At 42.4% G+C, this 20,561-nt stretch overlaps 2 protein-coding genes across 8 annotated transcripts in view; both read left to right on the forward strand.

Moving 5' to 3' along the window:
* eme1 (essential meiotic structure-specific endonuclease 1) overlaps positions 1–2,628 on the forward strand; it is a 30,190-nt gene extending 27,562 nt beyond the window's left edge. Inside the window, exon 14 of the mRNA XM_087139523.1 lies at positions 2,496–2,628. The gene's annotated coding sequence lies outside the window, so the exon portion shown is untranslated. The remainder of the gene's footprint in view (positions 1–2,495) is intronic.
* dnaaf5 (dynein axonemal assembly factor 5) overlaps positions 2,540–20,561 on the forward strand; it is a 50,797-nt gene continuing 32,775 nt past the window's right edge. For 3 of the 7 annotated variants that reach the window (XM_087139524.1, XM_022246680.2, XM_022246679.2), the window contains exons 1-9: positions 2,540–3,400; positions 4,184–4,292; positions 5,212–5,444; positions 9,620–9,829; positions 11,420–11,563; positions 12,062–12,230; positions 12,824–13,122; positions 13,916–14,264; positions 15,385–15,551. In XM_087139524.1, the coding sequence (XP_086995650.1) occupies positions 2,540–3,400; positions 4,184–4,292; positions 5,212–5,444; positions 9,620–9,829; positions 11,420–11,563; positions 12,062–12,230; positions 12,824–13,122; positions 13,916–14,264; positions 15,385–15,512 (2,502 nt within the window). In that variant the 3' untranslated portion in view covers positions 15,513–15,551. Of the gene's footprint in view, positions 3,401–4,183; positions 4,293–5,211; positions 5,445–9,619; positions 9,830–11,419; positions 11,564–12,061; positions 12,231–12,823; positions 13,123–13,915; positions 14,265–15,384; positions 15,585–18,761; positions 20,197–20,561 lie in introns of those variants that run through there. The other 4 variants (XR_015426064.1, XR_015426065.1, XM_022246681.2 and 1 more) reach the window with 3 other exon arrangements.

Raw genomic sequence — 20,561 nt, forward strand, 5'->3', positions numbered from 1 at the left:
AACTTCCTTACGGCAACAACGAGGTCCCCACCAGCGTCTCTTGTAATTATGATGCACTCCTGCTGTAGTTACTAATGATAAATGTTAGTGTCTCTTCAGTATTATTTGATAAAACTGGCCTTTTTTCATCTAGCTTAAATTGATACGTGCGTACATGTATTCTCCCATCGTAAGTCGGCCGATAGTCACCATGCAACTCTTTGAGATTGATGCAATAGCGAAGCAGAAGACACGCAGTGATTATTGCCCCAGCTTTAAAAATTATGCATTTATGTGTCCAGAATTCCAGCTATTTGAAGTTTTCTTCTTTAGGGAGGGTTGAGCTCAGTGGCGAGTCCAGCTTTGTGTGTGTGTGTGTGTGGGGGGGGATTCAAAAGGCTTCGGGCACATTCAACATGATGTTGGGGGAGAAAAAAAACAATCGAAAGCCGTCCCAACATCCTTGCTTTTGTTTGCTGGAGTTGTTTTCTTTGGATTTTGGTGCTAATATTTGATAAACAAGTATACCGATAGCAAACTTATGAAGTACAAAATCCATGGGGGGGGGGGTTCCGTTGAATACGCCAGTGGGTGGCCGTGGGCGTCGACAGGAGGGGTCACGGCTCTCGGGAGGGGCACAAATACTCGTCAGTGGCAGATTTACAAGACACCTCAAATAAATTGGTAATATTCCCCAGTCGAATTTTCTTTCGCCCACCCAGATATGGGGGGGGGGGGTGCACAGTGGGGTTGTAACGCCGTGCCGTCAGCTCTATTTCTTGCGTTCATTGCCTTTTCAAAGAGGCGCATTTGAGTTGCCAGAAGGGCAGCCCTGTGTGGCCCGTACATATTCGTGAACCGTTCGATTGTTTTTTTTTTTATAAAAACGAAGATAATTTAAAAGGAATTTCTGTACTTCCGACTTCAGTTTCAGTGGAGCCGCGCCTACAACAATAATTTTATCGTTACTTTAGTCGAAAACTATGTGCATAGTTTTCTTACCACAGAGAGTCGCATATAAGTGATTTTTTTGTTAAAGGAAAAATGATTATACAAATAGGTGAAAATATCTACTTACCAGTGCATAAATGCCAAACTTCAAATAAAGCCAGTAATTTACAGAGTTGGTAACCAGTCAACTTTTGCAAGTCTAAGTCAAGTCTCTTGTCGACAACTGATTGTTACAAGTCAAGTCACGAGTCACGAAAATAGCGATTCGAATGAGTCCGACTCGACTGAGTCCGAGTCCAGTAAGGCACTAACCAGGGTTTTGCCTGGCGGACATCAAACATTAACTTCCTGAGCCGTCTATAGTTTGTGTTAAGTTCATTGGCCTCAACTACAACCCCCGTCAAAATATTTTGACCTTTCTCTTGATCTTAGTTGCACATGATATTATTCAATAAATGTATATCAATGAATACCAGTCAAATACAGCAGAGGCGGATCCATTTTTTTGTTAGGTGGGGTGTTGGGAATATGGGGGGGGTAGGGAGTGTTACTGCATGTAGTTGTCGCCGTTAATGAAGCAGTTTAATCTCTTTGTTTTGTCCTTCACCATACACGCAAAATAAGACACCTACATCGCAGTACAGTTTATGCTTTTTCACGAGGTCTTTCAACCTAAATTTAGATGTGGCGATTTTTGGTGGGAGTATTTCAGTTTTCTTTTATTCCCCAAAGCGTGTAAAAAGCCCAAAATTTAGCCGTATCCTTAGAAGATCCATAAAACACCCCTCTCCCTCATTTGTATCCCCTGAAAATTTGGTTCAGGATCGATCCAGTGAAAGATTTAACCATGGCTGGCAGTGTGTCACAATCCTCCCAAGGGTGCACTGAACCAATTCAAGCTCCATTGAAAATATTAGTTTAAAATCAACAAAGTTTGGAGTCCCATGGCAGGCAACTGAAGTCCCCGAAGCCTCTCAAATGAAAAACAATGTGTTGTTTGGTCCTTCAGATTTCAATTTGATTTTCAATTTTTAGTAGGTTAACCCAGGATGAAATTTTTAACTATCCGCCAAAAACAAACTTATCCTCCCAAAAGTGAATGTTCCCAAGCCTCCTCACCAGTTAATGGTGAATGACATCCCTCACCATTTTAGGGCTCTTCTGACAAATTTTCAATCAAATTTTTGTCTGCTTTGCCCCTATGAATCTACAGAAATGATCATCATGGCCATACTGACACAATCCCACAATTTCTTGGCCCACACAGACCCCTCTTTTCGAAAGAATGTGCAGCAGTACTTTTTAAGCGTCTCCGCCTGGCGCGGAGAATTGTCCTTCAATTGGGACACTGCACACCAAATATAGCGCCGCTATGCGGCGCTCAATAATCTTTGCTGCACACTAGCACTACAGCCTGCTTTCTCGTGAAACAATTTTAGTGAAGGAATGATCTGATGTTTGTTATTCAATGGTTAGGCCATTTGGGTGCAAATAAATTTGTTTTATAACATAATATATTTTGTAACTAATATATTAGTTTGATTTCATTTCGAAAAATTTAATAGAATTGAATTTTTTAAGTAACGGACGAGGAGTCGTCACCAACAAAATGGCGGAAAACGTGGAGAGTGTAGATGCTCGAACCGCTGAAATTCTTCAGGCCGTAGCTCGTCATGTCAACTGCCTCTCCGAAAACAACCGTGCTACCAAAAAGCGGGCACTTGAAAGCATCCGCAGAGAAACTTTGGGCAAGAAGCCGGCTCTGGACCCTGCTGTACTGCAGCGTGTGTTTGAAAGCTTACTGAAACAGCTTTTGAAATGCTTCTCAGACTGCGTTGAAAAATGTCGTGAGCTGGCAGTCGATGTTGTGTCAGATTTTCTCGACGCTGTACCAACGCCAGAGGGGCCATTGCCGTATCTGATGCCAACAGTTGTGCAAAGGTTAGGGAACCAAGAAATAGTGGAAACGTCAGAGGAACTTAGGTTGAGCCTTGTTAATTTACTTGTGAAGCTCACCCAGTTAACAAAAAAGAAACTTGCTGCTTACCTTGATGACTTGATAAAAATTCTGCAACGAACTGTTGTGGATCCATTTCCAGACGTCCGCAAAGAGAGTTGCAGGTGCATCAGTCTTGTGGCTCGTGCCATTCCCGAGCATTTTCATATGCAGTCTGAGAGTCTCATTGCACCCCTGCTGCATTGCATTAGCCACCAACATGCAAAAGTTCGCACACTGTGTATCCTGACTATCGGCGACGTTTTGCAATTTGGTAGCCACAAGCCCATGGACCAAGTCATATCTCACCTTGCGCAGAGGCTGTTTGACCAGTCGCCACAGGTGCGAGTAGCTGTGACTGATGTTGTGGGTGGATGGCTGTTGGACTTTGTGGACCGTTACTCCTATCATCATAAGCTGATTCCACTCTTACTTACCAGCCAGACTGATGAGATGCCAGATATACAAGAGAGGGTGAAAACTTTGAAGAGAATTCCACAATCGGACCATCACAATTCTCAAGTGTTATGAATATATACCTGTTGACCCTGCTTCTGAAACCTGTTTCCCCTTTTTACCAAATCCTTGCTAAAATCCCTCTCAAATAAACAGGCTGAACAGGTGTGGAATTGTGAGTGTTCGTGACACTCAAGATGTGTGATGGGCCGATAGGGAGTTCTTCCCAACATTTTGTTGATAAATTTTTATAGGAAAAAATGTCAAGTGCCTTCGGACAAGTTGCTTTGACGTCTGCAGTGTCAAGATCAAGTTTCAGACTTTGTTTACTCGTCTTTTGACTGTGCTATTTCCAAGAATTTAGAAGTTGATTCATAATTCCAAAGCCTTGTTATGCCTCTGCCGTAAGCCAATTAATTAATTCAGCCCTTAAATTTCTTTTAAAGAAGAATGTAAGACTAGTAGAATATTTTTTTTTGTTTAATTTTTTGTGGAATTGGTTTGTACAGTAATACAACTTATGACCAATGTCCATTATTGTTTAAAATTTATTGAAGAAATCTGTGCAGAGATCAAGTCTGAATATTATGCTGCTGTTCTTGATGAGTACTTAAGTAAATGGAAATCCTTGTAGTATAAAACCAAACCAGCAAATGACATAAGCCTGACCCCAGGGTGTGTGAAAAATTATTTTGAAATAGAATTATTGGAGTTAAATGTGTGGCATTGTTAAAAGGGATTCAGTACAGAGTCATGTGGCTTTTTATTTTTCCAATACCATGCCTGTTCTTTATTTTTCAGGCTTTCAAACTTTGGGATGAGGTTGGAACCAAATACGCCAAGGAGAATGAGGAAGAACTGAAAGACCAGATGGACTTTGAAAGGATTATAGAGTTACCTCCTGGAGAAAGTAAGTGATTCAATCGATGGACTTTAAGGCAAAGTAACAACAAAAATCATGATTATTACCACAGAAGTTGAAATACAGAGAAGATGTCATTCCTGCACAGTGGTAGACTTTTGAAGATATCAAAAGAAACATGCTTAGAGAAGTTAGGGCTGCATTCCGCTAAATGGCCAGATTTCCTTGCGCAAGCTCGTTAACATTTTTGGAGTTATTTACAGTTAGAGGTGCAAAAATTGGGACCGATCATAGAGAAATTTCTGCAAATCATTAATGTGGGACTCGTGGCTTCCAACTCGTGGTCCAGCCTGTAAACCTATTGCACATAGTGGTAGGCAGCTACATTCAGACCTGAGGGCATGGTTTTACTGGTTTATTTTGGTGTTTCAGGGAAGGGCCATTAAAAAAAATCAGATGGCTAACCGTCACAAAATTGACAAGAACAGTGAACTTTTGACCATAATCTTGAATTTCCAGTGAAATACATTGAGCCGACCTTTTCCCGAGAGTCGCCGAACGGTGCTATTTCTGTCCGAGTTCCCATTGTTTTCTGTGGGTGCATATTTTGTGCAGTGCTGCCTGGGGGGGAGGGGGGAGATTTCATGCTAAAAGAGCCAGGCTGTATTGTGAAGGCACTCATAATTGTACATTTGTGGAGTTTCAGTTCAATCCAACACGTGGTTTTGTTGTTGTAGTCATTTGGAGTCCATAACCTCATACGGGTTGGCCCTTGTCCATTGAGCGTGCCAAAGGAAAAAGTGTACGTGTTTGGCTGACTTGTCATGGAAAATGAGCATTTTTTTACGTATTAGAGATAATGCCGAAGGTTCGCCCCCTTTCCTTCCAAGTGTCTTTGAGGTTTACAGTTTGTAGTTGTGATTTGTGTGACTTGAAGATATCCAACTTATGCCTTTGGGATCTGTAGCAAGAAGACCTAACCTGGGCTGCCGTACGCTGATCTTCCGCAACCTGTCAAAGATCCTGCCAGGCCTTTTGCACGATCTGACCGACTGGACCGCGTCCAATCGCATCATGTCGGCCAAGCTGTTACGGGTGCTGCTGCTGAATGCGGAGGACCACACCACACAGCACATGGAGAAACTCCTGTCGGGAATGTACAAGGCCTGTGGCGATGAAGAGAAAGAAGTAGTGGCAAAGGTGAGGATGTCCTGAGCAAGTCAACTCGCAGTTTGGGTAGCAAGTCAGTTTACATGTAGGGCTGGGTCAGCTTGAATATTTCAGTAACTGAATACTCAACCTCCCATTCAATTGAGTATTCAAATAAGTGGTTATATAGTAGGCTTGTGCGGTACTCCCGGTTCCGAGTGGAACTGCATTAAAAAATAAAATCGGAATCGGCAGCTCTGCTTTTATGAAGAAGCGGGTACCCACCATTGGCTGGTCCACATTCAAAGAGCCGACTCCAAACATCAAATCTGAGTCCCAGTCACCACTCAGCACCCGCGAGTGACAACTCGAAACATCGAATCCGAATCACCACTTCATGTGAATACATGTACATGTACGTATAGCATGCTGTACATTTAGCAAGGCACCTTTCCACACAAGGGAAAATGCGTACAAAAATGAACTGTAAAATACCCTTGTGACTGGGCACCGAACCACATTGGTTATTGCACATGTGGCGCAGCAGAGCTTTGATGAATGGAAGCCATGAAGCTTGAAGACTGTTTTACATGTCGCTGTGACTTAAATATTGGTGAATTTTGCCTGTTACTTGCGTGTGAGTTGTTTTACTTTCCACATATACATGTATGACACCAGGCAAAATCGTTGAATGGTTAAGAAATAGCCTAGCTATTGCCCAAACTTATGCACCAGAGTCCACAACTGTTACTACCCAGCGAGGGTCTCGGTACGGTTCTCAACTTCTCACTTCAGAGCCGGTTCCATGCATGGACCCGGGCAATGGCATAGCTTACAAGATAGTAGATGTATTAGAGTTTTAGATGCGCCCACTGTGGACGAATGACCAATTTATGCATAGTTGTTGGCACATGTTCAATAAGTACACGTGATCCAGTCCACACATACGTTCCACGGCATGGTCGACGATTCCATTTACTATTATGGGTACTTGCAATGGCGAATCGTTTGTTGCTCTGATTGGAGTATTTTTATAAATGCGCGTAGAGTGGAAAATAGTGCAGGAGGAAGCAGTACTGAGTTGTATCATGGTTGTACATGTTGCAGATTTATTTCAACCATGACTAGTCTACGAAGAGGTCAAAATAAAATTCAAAATAGCAGTCCTTTTGTTTTAAGGCGTGCGATTGCACTCCCACGCCATCGCACACCTAAGAGCTTCCTGAGAAGTGCAAATAATTGCATGCCTGAAACCATCCATACTGCACTCCTTGACCTGAGTTTACTTTGTTATTATACTTTGCAATTTGTGAGAAAAATGAAACAAAAATAATCAAAGAGTACCCCAACCTAACAGTAAGTGATGACAGAATCATTTTTTATTCTCCCGGCAAAACAGTTGAGCACAACAGCTCTGTCAGTGTACAATCATTCAGCGCACGCACATCGCACAGCGCTGCCGCAACCGTTGCTGCATGCGTAATGCTACATACATCGGACTGTACATGGCTTTATGTGCTTCTACACATCAAACGCAGTGCCACGAGATCACACCACTTTTCAGTCAAATTTTCTCAATGAATTCCCTGATTAGCCCGTGTTTTTCTTGGAGATGTCTGTCCTGTAAGTTATCTCGATCACAACAATGGCATTTTTCGGAAAAAAAATTTTGGCTTTTACTCGCATCTGCACAAAACGATCTCCAGAAGTCGACATGCTTTCACGATGCAGGCTCCCGCGCCCTGTGCTTAGTGAAACAACAAATTCCTTTGAAGTCAAGACTGGGACCAGACCAGTCAATCACAATGCACAACATGGAGAGATCATGCCAACGTGGATCGCAGTAGATTTTTGTGTGCAGACATGTAAACTTCCCGATGTTTCCCAATAAACTTTTTTAGAGCTATGAACGGTAATAACTCACAGGAAGGAGATCTGGCAAAGAGAAATCTCAGGAAAATCGGGACATTCATTTGAAAAATCTAATTTAATTTAACTGGGGGGGGGCAGCGGCAGGAGTTGGCGAGGCCACCACAGAATCCAGGTGCCTTAACCAAAAGCAAGTCCTGGGCAGCTAACAGACTGCCGCAAGTCGCAAAGAACTCGAAGAGCGAACTCACGATGTGGGTATCGCACAGTTGTACCCCGAACCAATCGACAGGACGGAAATAGTAAATCTGTGCATTGTCCTGTTTCCTAGGTTAGCATGGTTACTAAGGACTGAAACCACCGCACCACTGTCCTTACTAACCAAGCGATCCCGGGTCCGTGAACAGACGAACTACTCGGAGCAGGGTGAAGAGCAAAATCTCTCTCTAGAGCTTAAATCTAATGCTCAAAAAGAGAGAAGCAATTCCAAAGAAAAAACGCTGATTTTCCCGGGGATATACAAGTAGAAAATGAGAAGCAAAACAAAACCCAGAATAACGAGACAACCACTCTCAAGATATTTTGATAAGAAATCAACAAATATGTACAAATTGCCACAACTAATTAAGGTACATACAAAATAGAACAAGCAAAATAAATCTAATGAACTCAATTTTATTCTGAAATCAAGAAATATATACAAGAAACAAACTGCGCCACCAGGCGAAGTCTGGAAAGGAGATACGAAAACTAGGTCAATACAAAAATCAGTCTGCCGACCAGAGCAAGACTGAAAGGGAACGGCAAAAATAAATATATATATACAGGGGAAAAGGAACCATCTTACCGTTCACAAGAACGAAAATGAACAAACAAACGAGGTGATTGAGAAATTACACTGAAAACACAAGTAGCGAAGGAAAAACTCTAGAAATTTTCGGAGCTGGACCTAAACACGTCCGATAGTAATGGCGCTAAGAAAAGAGGAAGAACATGGCGGCCACCTTCATAGGAGTTGAGTGAGTGAGGGCGCACTGCTGGTGATTGAGAATTTAGTGAACAGAAATAATGGACGAGGAAATAATGCATATGTACTGGTAATCTGCGTAGGTTGCAGGCAGAAGACTTTAAATTTTTAAAAGTGCGGAATCTGACATATAAGTAATCTTGATGATCACAGTGATACATTGGTCACATTTTTATCTGAAAAAAACCCCATATTTTGTCAATCACTACAACATCATCGCTCCCTTTGTGAAGAATGTTTGTTGACTTACAGAGGTGAAATAGGGGGGCAATATTTGCTTTTTACATGTATTGGACATATCTCTTCGAGTTTGCTTGAAGGAAGCAGGTGTGATCTGAATCTGTTGCACCATTTTGTCGTTGGTTTTGTTGATTGTTTATATGTAATGTTGACCCAATTTTATCTCTCTATATTACTATGTCTTGGTTGACCCAAGGTTTTGATTCATTTTTCAAAATCACGGGCCTAGAAAAATTACGCGCCTGGAAATGTCCAGGATTTTTTTTCACACGCCTGCAATTTCCGAATCACAAGGACTGAAATACCCACTGTGGATTATCTTAAAGCCCACGAAAGGCCATTCGTGAGTGGCACTGGCGTGCGTGATGGGTGCAGCAGTGACAGATTTTTAATGTGTTTTATTAAACATTTTTCTTTATATCTTTGGGAGCCAGTTCTAACTAGGAATCGCGGTCCTTAGCTGGAGCTAGAACCAGCTCTGAGAACTCTGGAACCGCCCAACACTACTATTCCCCGAATTCCATGATGGCATCGGGGAAAATAGTGAGATAGCTTCTGAAATGAAGTGACCGTTGAAGAACAGATACAAACAGCAGTAAATGTTAAAACTTCTTGATGTGTAATGTTTTGAATTAAAGTTTTGTGAAGACAGAAGTCACCTTTTTTAAGTTGTTCACTTAATCATTGGAATCAGGTTGTGAAAAGTGGATCAATCAGTAAGTTGGAGCCAAGGTTTTTTTTTGGCCCATTTGTTTTGGCCTATTGATCAGCTGCGTTTCAGTATCTTGTTGCTGCTCCTCATAAGGTTATGTAATCCCAACAAATGAATTTTGTCCATTTTGTGTCTCAAAATTATACTGTACTTCCAAATACTCAATTCCCCCTCAAAAATATCAATATGAATATTAGATGAATGACATAATATTAAACGACATCCCTTAAGTACATGTAATTGTATATTTGATGAACATTTATAAGGTATTGAAAGGAATGCTGTTGTGACATTTTGTTAGAATAGTTTGAGAGTTGTTTCAGACAGGGCTTTGCAATTTGTTTTGAACTATTTTCACCTCTGTCATATGAAACACAGATGCTCCAGTCGGCAGAGCTTGTAGGCTTCTTTGTGGACCCACAGATCTACTGGAAGTTGATGTCGCCCTCTGTCCAGTCTGCTCAGAGCCCCGGCGTGCTGATGACTTTGGCTGCGTTGATGCGTGGCTCAAGGCAGGAGGCCCTTCAGCCACAGCTGCAGAGTGTGTGCGACGTGTTGGCCGATCCCGAAGTCTGTCGTAGTGAACAGGTCAGGGCCAGCCAGCTTGAACTCGCTGCACTCTTTTCAAAATCTCATTTAAAAAAAAACCAAAATTGAACTGAAGTACAGAGCATGATGTTGTGGCCGGACATACGACATATGCCCCCATTTGAAGTATTTGTCCAACCAAAAGCAGATCTGCCCAAACAAAATGTCCATGGGAGCTGTAAAGGCAGAAGTCCCTCATGCAGAATCATGTAAATGTTTTTACCCTGGGTTTTGCACTCACAACATTTAAACTGTGAGAGTGTGATACGTGACCTTGGTTTACGTCTGTTCACAGACTGACATTAGAACGAAATTGTTTGTGCTAAAACATTCTGTCTGACCATATTTTCTGCCTAATTTCATGCTCTCGCGTTGTATCTGCTCTGAGCGGAAACAAAAGAGGGCGTGTTTTTAAATGAAATTGACAGTCCTTTGGTACAAATTCAAGGCGTAGGCATGCAAGTTTATGCATGTTTTGATGCAGAGCTCACTGAGCACTGCAACCACTTTATTGTGGAATGTATGGGCTTTGCGTGCACACTGAGCGCGTGCAAGAACCCTGTTGGGAAACTTCATTCCAGTCTGTCTTTCTTTTGCCGGTGAGGATGCACTTCAATTCAGGGCAGATAATTACAGTAATATTGAGATGTAGAAGGAAAACATTAATGTGGACTTCAGTGTATCCTGTGAAACAAGATGAACTATTTGACTGACTTTCACTGCGTAGGTAACTGCGTTGCTGCATGAGTGTACCAGTTTTGGTATGAGATGTAGTTTATTGACAGTCCACTGCAGTCAAACTATTTTTCACAAACAAGACCATTAAATCACAGTCATTTACTCTGAGTCACATAGCGTAGGTAACTGCGTTGCTGCATGAGTGTACCAGTTTTGGTATGAGATGTAGTTTATTGACAGTCCACTGCAGTCAAACTATTTTTCACAAACAAGACCATTAAATGATTATATCACAGTCATTTGCTCTGAGTCACATAGCGTAATATGGTTAACCTTAACTCAATAAGTTACAGTCATTTGCTCTGAGTCACATAGCGTAATATGGTTAACCTTAACTCAAGAAGAGGGGGCAAGTGTGCTAGCAAATGTACCAGAAATGGTCAGGGTGTGATGTTTTTCCATTTAAGACAGGCTCTGTGGCTTACAGGACATGATATTGGAACAGCTTCAAATTGACTTTCCATGAGTTTCTTGTTCCGTCACCATTGCCAGCAAGGATTGTGAAAAAAGTATTCACTTTTATTTTATGTCTGAAAATAACTTTTACTTCAACCTTTAACTCTTGGTATTTTTGCCATAAAACATCCAAAATCCGACACTTTACTTTGACCGTACAACATCTCTTTTAGTAGGATTATTATTACAGGCTTTTACAGGCCTTCACCCATAAAAATTCAACCAAATCATATGTTCAATTTGACAAGTGTAGAGGGTATGGTAAGCTGATGGTATGCCTATCACATTTGGAGAGTTGTAGTGAACACTGCTCCATGCACCAGAAATAGGTCATCTGTTTCTGGTGAAGCATTTAAGAGAAAAAGTTTTAAACAAAATGTCCTTGATCTTCCTCAGAGCTCCTACCAGATCCAACTTGTGTCGTGTGTTGAAGCCATCATGTCCACAGGCAGGGAGCAGTGCTCAGAAGTCAGTCTGCCATTGTTTACTGTACTCGTCACTGTGTTGGCGTTGGCAAGGGATGACGCACTGAAGACAAAAGTGGGTGTAGCTGGGTTACTTTTCAACCGAATGGTTGGTTGAACACCTGTACAGACAGGCATTGATCTGTGGCATGCTTGCAACGCATCCCACTCCATAACTTCCACAAAATAATTTATTTCTCCCTCCCTGCCTCTTTTTTTTGGGGGGGGGCACGGCTCCGTTAACCCCCTTTCCCCCGCTCCTTGGTTATACATTTCCACGTAACTCCGAGCAAGGAATTATTTAATCTTCAGTCATAGACAAGTGGACAATTTCAGTTAGTTCTTCTCCCCCTCCCACCCCTCTTTTTTTGGGGGGGCGGTATGGGGGGATGGCCCCATGCCCCCTCGCCCCCTCGATCCATCCCTGGTTAAACTCCTTCACATGACACTGAGCAAAGAGCATCTTCAGTAGCACTTTGACCCCTGGTAATGGTTTTTGCCCATATGAGTGACTTGAAAGAAACATTGACATGAACTTTTGTTCCTATTTCTTCTATGTGCTTTTAACCTTCAGACCAGGGAAGTTATAGCATCTCTTGCCTCGACGCAAGGCATGGAGGACAGCAGCGCCCTCTACAGGCAGCACAGCCGCCAGTTCCTTGCCATGCTGAAGGGAAACTACGAGCAGTGGACAAATTTTTCAGTGGAGCGGCCAATCTTTGACACTTTGCTGAGCGAATCTGGTGAGCATCTCATTGGAACAAACCACACAACCTTTCACCCCAAATATTAGAGCAATGCTGTATTTGTTTTGTGCGTGAACAAAGTCTAGGAAGTCAACAAAGGGGAACCCTGCGTTGAACGTGAACACCGCACCTACTGCTCTGTTGCAAAATGTGATTTTGCAATAAGAAATCACGTTTAGATGACTTGAGACAGTTTTTGTGGCCTCTTGGCATATCCTGCCTATTTCAAAAGCGGCACTTTTGGGGCCCAAATAGTGCAACCTACAAACGATATAAGGAAGGTTATAAAAAAGTCTTGTTTGAAAACAAAAAGGCAGCATTTTTCATTTGAAGATAAAAGATAAATTTGTTTGTAACGTCCAAAGATCTGTTCAGAGTGCTAGCCTATTCCATTTTTTAAGCTAGACAATGTTGTGGGTTTGATATCCTGTCTGAGTAATATACGCATCCATTGTTACTGCAATCTGTATATTTTAGTTCTCTGCCTAGCATTAGTTTTGCTGCTAATCAACTGTTAAATGCCATGATAAATTGATTTGTTCATGTAGTGTATTTCAGTATGGCACTGTATTAATTTGATATTTCACCAGGTGTGTTGGTATGTGAGCTCCTGGATGACGTCTTCCCCGTCCTGCAGGCCAACCTCAAGCCAGATAAAGACCCCGAGCTGCGGCTCAAGTTCTTCTCCCTGCTCTCGCGGCTGGTGATGAGAGCGGGTGAGTTGGCCGAGGCCAGAGCAATATTTGGCGACTTCTCGCCGGCTGTCGTCCGGGAGATGGTCATCCCCAACTGCGTGTGGCATGGTGGCCGGACGGCGGCTGCCATTCGGACCACAGCCATCTCGTGCCTCTGGGCACTGCTGCAGAGCGGCCTGCTGACCGCTGAACAGGTGAGTGACAGGAGATTTCTGTCTGACCCCTGACCTCTTTGGTGAGATCATCTACCGACTAGACATTCTAGTACCACTCGTAGAGTGCATTTGTGACCTACCGTTCCAAAACCAGGATTAACCAGGCTCCTTTTTTGGACAGTTGCTCTCTACATGCTAGTAATCCCCATACTTCAAAGTGATACAAAGCAAAAGAAAAAAATGTCTGCAGAAAGCCCCGGTAATTTACAAGCAATAAGAGTTAAGGAATTTTGTTGTTCAGCGGTATGCTGCTGTCACATTCAAGATCGTGGCTAATATAATTTTTCAGCGTGGTTTTTCAAATCGAGGGACACATTCTAACAACTCTTGTGCATCTTCATATGCCAAATATCAACATATCTTGGAGGATCCAGTACAGCAAGATGGTCAGAAATGTAAATTTGAATCAAACTGGGGATCTCCCAAAGTTTCTTTGTGTAGATGTGTTCCGTTCAAAACAAATCTTTTATCTTGACATTCAATCCTTTTGAAGAAACTTTTATAGACTCAGGTGAACATGACAATGAAGTGAAGTTGAAATCACAAATTCTTTGCATGTTCTTATTTTGCTTATTCCTGTGTTTAAACTTATGTTTAGTGACTTTAGAACTATGAAAGATTTGATTATTTGGACCTCCCCCACAATTTTACAAAAATGTGCTTCTGCGTCAAAATAAACCTGAGTTTGAATTAAAAGCAATAAATTTCACTGCATCAAACAGTCCAGCGGTCAGATTTACATGACCTAGCTGACATGTGTATGCACGTTCAGATCAACAGCGTCATGTCGGACCTCCAAACCCAGCTGACCTCCCTCTTGGAGGATGACAGCCGCTCAACCCGCCTCATCACCTGCCGCGTCTTCCGCAAGATCCTAGCCCTCTGCGGCTCCACCTTTGACCCTGACCGCCTGCACATGATGTACATGGAGCTCCTGAAGCGCATGGACGACAGCAGTGACGAGATCCGCCTGGCCGTGGCCAAGACCTTTGAGACGTTCTTCCAGTGCTTCCCCGCCGACTATGATAAGGTTCTGTACAGGGCGCACCTGGAGACGTTGTATAGAGGCCTGTTGGTGCATATGGACGACCCAGATCCTAATATACAGCAGTCAGTCCTAGGTAAGGTCTTGATACATTTGACGTTTTTCTCACATTTGTCATGGTTTTCACTGCCCAAAATGCGAGTTCTCTGTGGGGAAGCTTTGTGAAAGCCAAGCCAGGTAATGGATATTTTGGACGTCACAAACTCCACCTGTGTGTGAATGCACTGTAGAATAACATTGGTTTTCAAGGACTGATAAGTCAGAAAAATGCTTCAGAAGATTGTGCAAGAGTCTACTCTATCCATTTTCTTGTGGAGTTAAGAAAGATAATACATGGAACCAATTAACTTAAGAAATTCAGAAAAAAACTATGCCCTTGCGAAAACAAAAAAACACTGAATGCGAGCACATAGTGCTAGGTTACAGTTCTCGAAAACCAGAATTATGGGGTTAAGGAGTGTACTGAAAGTACCATGAGTGTCAGGGTGTGGTGTCAGTGATGATGTTTATGTCAGGGTTTAACCCCTTCACGGCGGGATTATTTGGACCGCGACTGCTGGGCTGTGGTATGCCCTGAATGGAGGGCTTTGTCCAGCAGCAGGCCCCATTGAACCAGCAGCTGCATGGTGAATAGACTGTATGTGTGGTATGCACTAATCCTCCCACAACGGTGCGGTAGTAGCAGTCCTCTGTAGCGAAGGGGTTAAGCTGAGTCCCTGAGTAGTCTCAGTCCATGGTTGAAGTCGATTCTGGCAGGTCACATGTCGCGACCTTGGGCAAATCTCATAACCTCAACTTGCCTCTCTCCTTCCAGGAGCATAAATTGCCTGTGACGGCAGAGATGGTCATTGTGGTCAATTAGTGAGGTATCCCATGATATGACTGCACTAAGGTGTACACTTTCCAAGGGGGCTGAGATTATTATACGTATAATTGTGGGCTCAATGAGCATGGATATTAATGATGTCAGTGCATTGAGACTTGGTGCAAAGTGAGCTTTATGAGAACTGTCCATTATTAGGTGAGGTTGCAGCTCATGGGGTTCAGTAAATTAACTTCGTTTTCTCACATTTTGAAGTCATTATATTTTCAGTAAAACCTTGTGCAGTCTTGGACCTTAATTTTCCCACGTGCGAGGATGAAGTTTGCAAGGCTTCACTGCCACGAACTGACTGAAAGTTTACATTCTACAACAGATTTGTTGAAGCAGGCCGCCCCTCTGCACCCTCAGCTTTTGCAAGAGGAGGTGGAAATGGTCCGACACAAGCATCGCAGTTTTGTGTTCTGTGACGAGCTCCTCCAACACATCAAAACTCTCAGTTGATGAATGGAACCTGAAGGACACTGGAGAGTTGGTCATCAGGTATGAAGCACCTATGCAGGGCTGTCACTTTCAGTACGTATGTCGTTTTGAAGGAAATCAGTGATCCATTGAACTTCTGAAACCTGTCTTCTGTCCAGCATGATTGTCTGATGTTGCATAAAATGTGGTAACATTTTTCAACGAATATGTTACGTTACAACTTGTCGTCAACTTCTACTACATTTGTGCCGTCAACAAAGGAAAAAAAGCTAACAATCCCTTTCATTTCACTGACATGCGGCACTTGTGTCAGAGGTTCCATGTCTGGGTTTGTGGTTGCAACTTACAAAAGACACTCAGGAAGAGACCCTGGGAACAGTCACAATAGCTTACCTGATGGGGAATAGAGAAAAGCTTTGCACCACAGACTTCGGTCATACAAGTATGTTGTATGAGCTGAAGAGGAAGGCACCTGTGGTCATTTCCATTCAATGAGTTATCGATGGTAAAAGACAGCTGGAGCGCATGACGTGGTTCATACTATCTTATACGATACTCAAGTGTGAGCTGAAAGCAATTAGATAGCACTCTGTGATCTTATGGAATGGTTGATACTGAGTTTGATTGATGGATTTTTTTATCTGGGGATTGGTCTCAGCAAGATTACCTTTGGTAATCTTCTTTGCATCTCAGTTAGTTTCTGTAAACAGGTTCATTAAAATAGCACTCCCAAATCCTCTGATTTCAATATGATTTTACATACACCCTTGGGGGTTAAGGTTAAAATACCAGTGGTACTTTAATAATTGGTATAAAAAGGTGGCTAATGTTAATTGTTTGAACCATTTCCACGCCAAAAGAAACTTCAAGTAGCGGTGTGAGGTACGTTTGCCTGACTCTGTAGCCTAGGCTTACGCTAGGTGTGGTTGTTACCCACATCTTTAATTGGGCATGGCTTTTTTACCTTCAATCTGTTTGGGCGAGAGTCCTTTATGGAACTTCGAAATATCTGGAAACAATTGTCATCCATATTCTATAATTATTGGTCAACATCCTATCGGTTTTTCTTTCCTCTTCCTTTACTTGGTGCAAAATACACATTGCCTGCATTAATTTTTTGTTTTTGCTTTGTAATATCAGACCTATTTTAAGTTGACCAGGTTTTCATAAGATTATTGATCTGTAGAAGGCAGTTAAACCTTCAATATTATTTTCATCAAACTGGTGTCAAAATAACTGCAAGATTTTACTGAAAATATTACAAAGGCCAGAGACAAGTTAAAAGTGTTAACATTGGACTGTGAAAGTAGAAAAATTAGAGAAAAGTAGCATTTATTAGCATTTATTAACATAACCAAAACTAAAGACAAACCAAAACTGAACTTTTCAGGTCTAAAGGTGGAGATGCTGTTACATTATTTACAATTACATTACATTGCAAGGGAATTTGCTTGGTCGATCTTCAACGTGCTCTTAAGACCAGCTCAGGAGAATGGACGTGACTAATGCCCGAGCCGCTGTCATGTGCATTATCAACGTTCACTCCCCTGAGCAAGGTCTTGAACGTTAACCTTAACAATCCTCAGTCCTCCAACAGGTGAAGGATTGAGGAGTGTTAGGGTTAATTTAAGATCGGCCAGCAATATTCCCATTCATCAATACCTTTTTATGCAGAGAGTAAAAAGACGTCAACATAGAATGGATTTCCAACAACTTTGTTCTACACTTGACTTTCATTCTCCCGAATACCCCTGTCCATTTTATGGTATATTCCTTCTGAAAGTTGTCCAATAGAATCCCCTTATGAAGTTGGCGCGTGCAGCGTGCACACAGACTCCTGATCAATCAGACCTGATCAATCAGACCTGATCAAACTGTTTCGTATCCTTGTGCCAGTGTGTGATTGATGCAACAGGCTTTATCACTTCTCAGCGGGCATTATCAAATGTTAGTACACGGCTACATGATGTGTTTCGACCAATAGGCATAGAAAAATTGTCCCAGGTATTTATGAATCTATATTCAGAGAATTTTGTACCTATTAAAGTGACTGAAAATTGAAGGGAAAACCCCCAAGCAAAAAAGTGCTCTCCCTGTTTCACCTCTGTAAGTCAACAAACTCTTCACAAAGGGAGTGATGATGTTGTAGTGATTGACAAAATATGGGTTTTTTTTCAGATAAAGATGTGACCAATGTATCACTGTGATCATCAAGATTACTTATATGTCAGATTCCACACTTTAAAAAATTTAAAGTCTACTGCCTGCAACCTACGCAGATTACCAGTACATATGCATTATTTCCCAGTCCATTACTTCCGTTTACTAAATTCTCAATCACCAGCAGTGCGCCCTCACTCACTCGACTCCTGCGAAGGTGGCCGCCATGTTCTTCCTCTTTTTCTTAGCGCCATTACTATCGGACGTGTTTAGGTCCAGCTCCGAAAATTTCTAGAGTTTTTCCTTCGCTACTTGTGTTTTCAGTGTCATTTCACAATCACCTCGTTTGTTTGTTCATTTTCGTTCTTGTGAACGGTAAGATAGTTCCTTTTCCCCTGTATATATATATTTATTTTTGCCGTTCCCTTTCGGTCTTGCTCTGGTTGACAGACTGATTTTTGTATTGACCTAGTTTTCGTGTCTCCTGTCCAGACTTCGCCTGGTGGCGCAGTTTGTTTCTTGTATATATTTCTTGATTTCAGAATAAAATTGAGTTCAATTGATTTATTCTGCTTGTTCTATTTTGTATATACCTTAATTAGTTGTGGCAATTTGTGCACATTTGTCAATTTCTTATCAGAATATCTTGAGAGTGGTCGTCTTGTTATTCTGGGTTTTGTTTTGCTTCTCATCAGCGTTTTTTCTTTGGAATTGCTTCTCTCTTTTTGTGCATTAGATTTAAGCTCTAGAGAGAGATTTTGCTCTTCACCCTGCTCCGAGTAGTTCGTCTGTTCACGGACCCGGGATCGCTTGGTTAGTAAGGACAGTGGTGCGGTGGTTTCAGTCCTTGGTAACCATGCTAACCTAGGAAACAGGACAGTGCACAGATTTACTATTTCCTTCCTTTCGGTTGGTTCGGGGTACGACTGTGCAATACCCACATCATGAGTTCGCTCTTCGAGTTCTTCGCGACTTGCGGCAGGGTTTTTGGCCTCCTGTTATTTCTGACCCGCTTCCTGTGGACACGCAACCTGAGTCCCCTTCTGGCCAACTTTCTTCCCAGCGGTCTGACTCAGGGAATTCCTCTTTCCCTTTCTGAGTTCATTTCAGAATTTGTCCGGCGATATCTGCCTCCTCCTCCGGCTACTACACATCCGGAGCCTTATTCTCCGCCTGCGGCCTGTTCCGGCGATTCTCTGGCTGAACCTCAAGGTGTCTTTCACCACACGGGGCCTTCTCAACCCACGATGGATGATAGTCATTCGGTGGGTTTCGCTTTTGGTTCTGGCCAGTCTCCGGACGAGGATCAGCCGCTTTCGGTGAACGATCTTTCACGATCCAAGTCTCGCTTTCGTCTTTTACAGCGAGAAATGATACAAGTCATGGGGCTTCCTCCCCTGTCACCTGCTGATGACAGGGGGCGCCCTTCATTCAAGTGTTGTCTACCAGGAGAGTCCCTCGTCTTCCCCCCCCCTTCCCAGAGTTTCCCATTTGTCGTTCCTGCATAGACGCTATGGACAGATTGGCGAAGGCCAAGCGGTGGAATTCAGGCTACCGTCCGTGCCGTTTTTTTTCAATTTCCCATCAGGTGATTATGATCAGTATCTCTCGGTGCCAGAGTTTCCCGACGCAACGAGAGATAAGATTTTTCCAAACAGGGGCAAGTCTTCCAACGTATTCCAAGATAGGAATCTCCAGTGAATGGAGACAGCTTTGAAAGATGTTGACCTGGCTGCTCGCTCTGGCATTCGCTGCATGTCCTTTCTCCTCCTCACTGAGTTCTTGTCCCGGGCTTTTGAGGAGGGCTGTGATATTTCTCCCTAGTTTGTGACCATGGCCTTTCACTGTCTCGATGATTCCTTGCTTACAGGGCTCGAACAGTTCGCCATGGTATCTCTTTGTGCTACAACCTCCCGTAGGGAATCGGCTATTCTGGCTATGAATATTCCCCACGAATCAGTTCATTCTGCCATCAAGAGTCTTACCCTGTTTGATAAAGATATCTTTGCGGGCCAGTTTATAGACTTTAGGGCATGGCCCCTATATTCCCTCCAATTATGATTTTTGCTCCCCCCATCTTGGCATTACCTGAAACATGTGGTTTGTGTGTCTGATGAGATCCCTACAGTTTCCCACATTCAGCTGTAGGGCATTAAAGAATCGTTCCCACCTAAATGAAATACTGCTGAGGCGGCATTTCCTTTGAACGGGAAAAGATGCATGTTTTACACAATGTATTTTTTGACTAGCTATTTTGAATTGTGATAACTGGTAGTTTCCATACACTCAATAGCACTGCAAAATAATTGTCATTTTATGTATTTTGTAAAAAACCCCACTTTTTAATTATGTAAGTTGCTCATATTTTGTCGACAGTGTCTGCAATGTAAGTATTTTTCTTCTATTACAAAACCTGTTTTGAGGGTCATAACTATTGTTGCACTAACGTGTTACTCCGTGTGATTTGTCAAAAAAAATCAAGTATAGGCCTTACTTATTGTAAATTGATCCATTTGCTAATTAATATTAAATTTGTCGGAGCAAACCTTGTGTTTCTGTCGTATTTATTTCACATTTTCAAAACCAGTACCTTGAACGAGCACTGATAATTTTAAATAGCGGCTTTTTAAGAAAGGTCTCTTTTTAAAGTCATGAAATTTACCTTTGAAGGGAAATTTCAATGCCCAACTAGTTAAGATACATTTTGATATAATGGGATACACTTAAGAAGGGTCAGAATAAGGCGGACCTCCAGCCTCCTTATCTGTTCACTCAATTGGCTCATCTGGGTAGAGAAGATTGGAAGCCTATCTCGTTGGTGCATCCAGGCCAGCAGCAAAGACATGTACATGTAGGTGGAACTGGAACAAGATCCAAACAAGACTGTGAAAAGAGTGAGGAATGTACAAT

Source organism: Acanthaster planci, linkage group LG07 (genome assembly GCF_054643075.1).
Source record: "Acanthaster planci isolate LZ-2023a linkage group LG07, COTS_SCS, whole genome shotgun sequence".
Taxonomy (NCBI): Eukaryota; Metazoa; Echinodermata; class Asteroidea; order Valvatida; family Acanthasteridae; genus Acanthaster; species Acanthaster planci.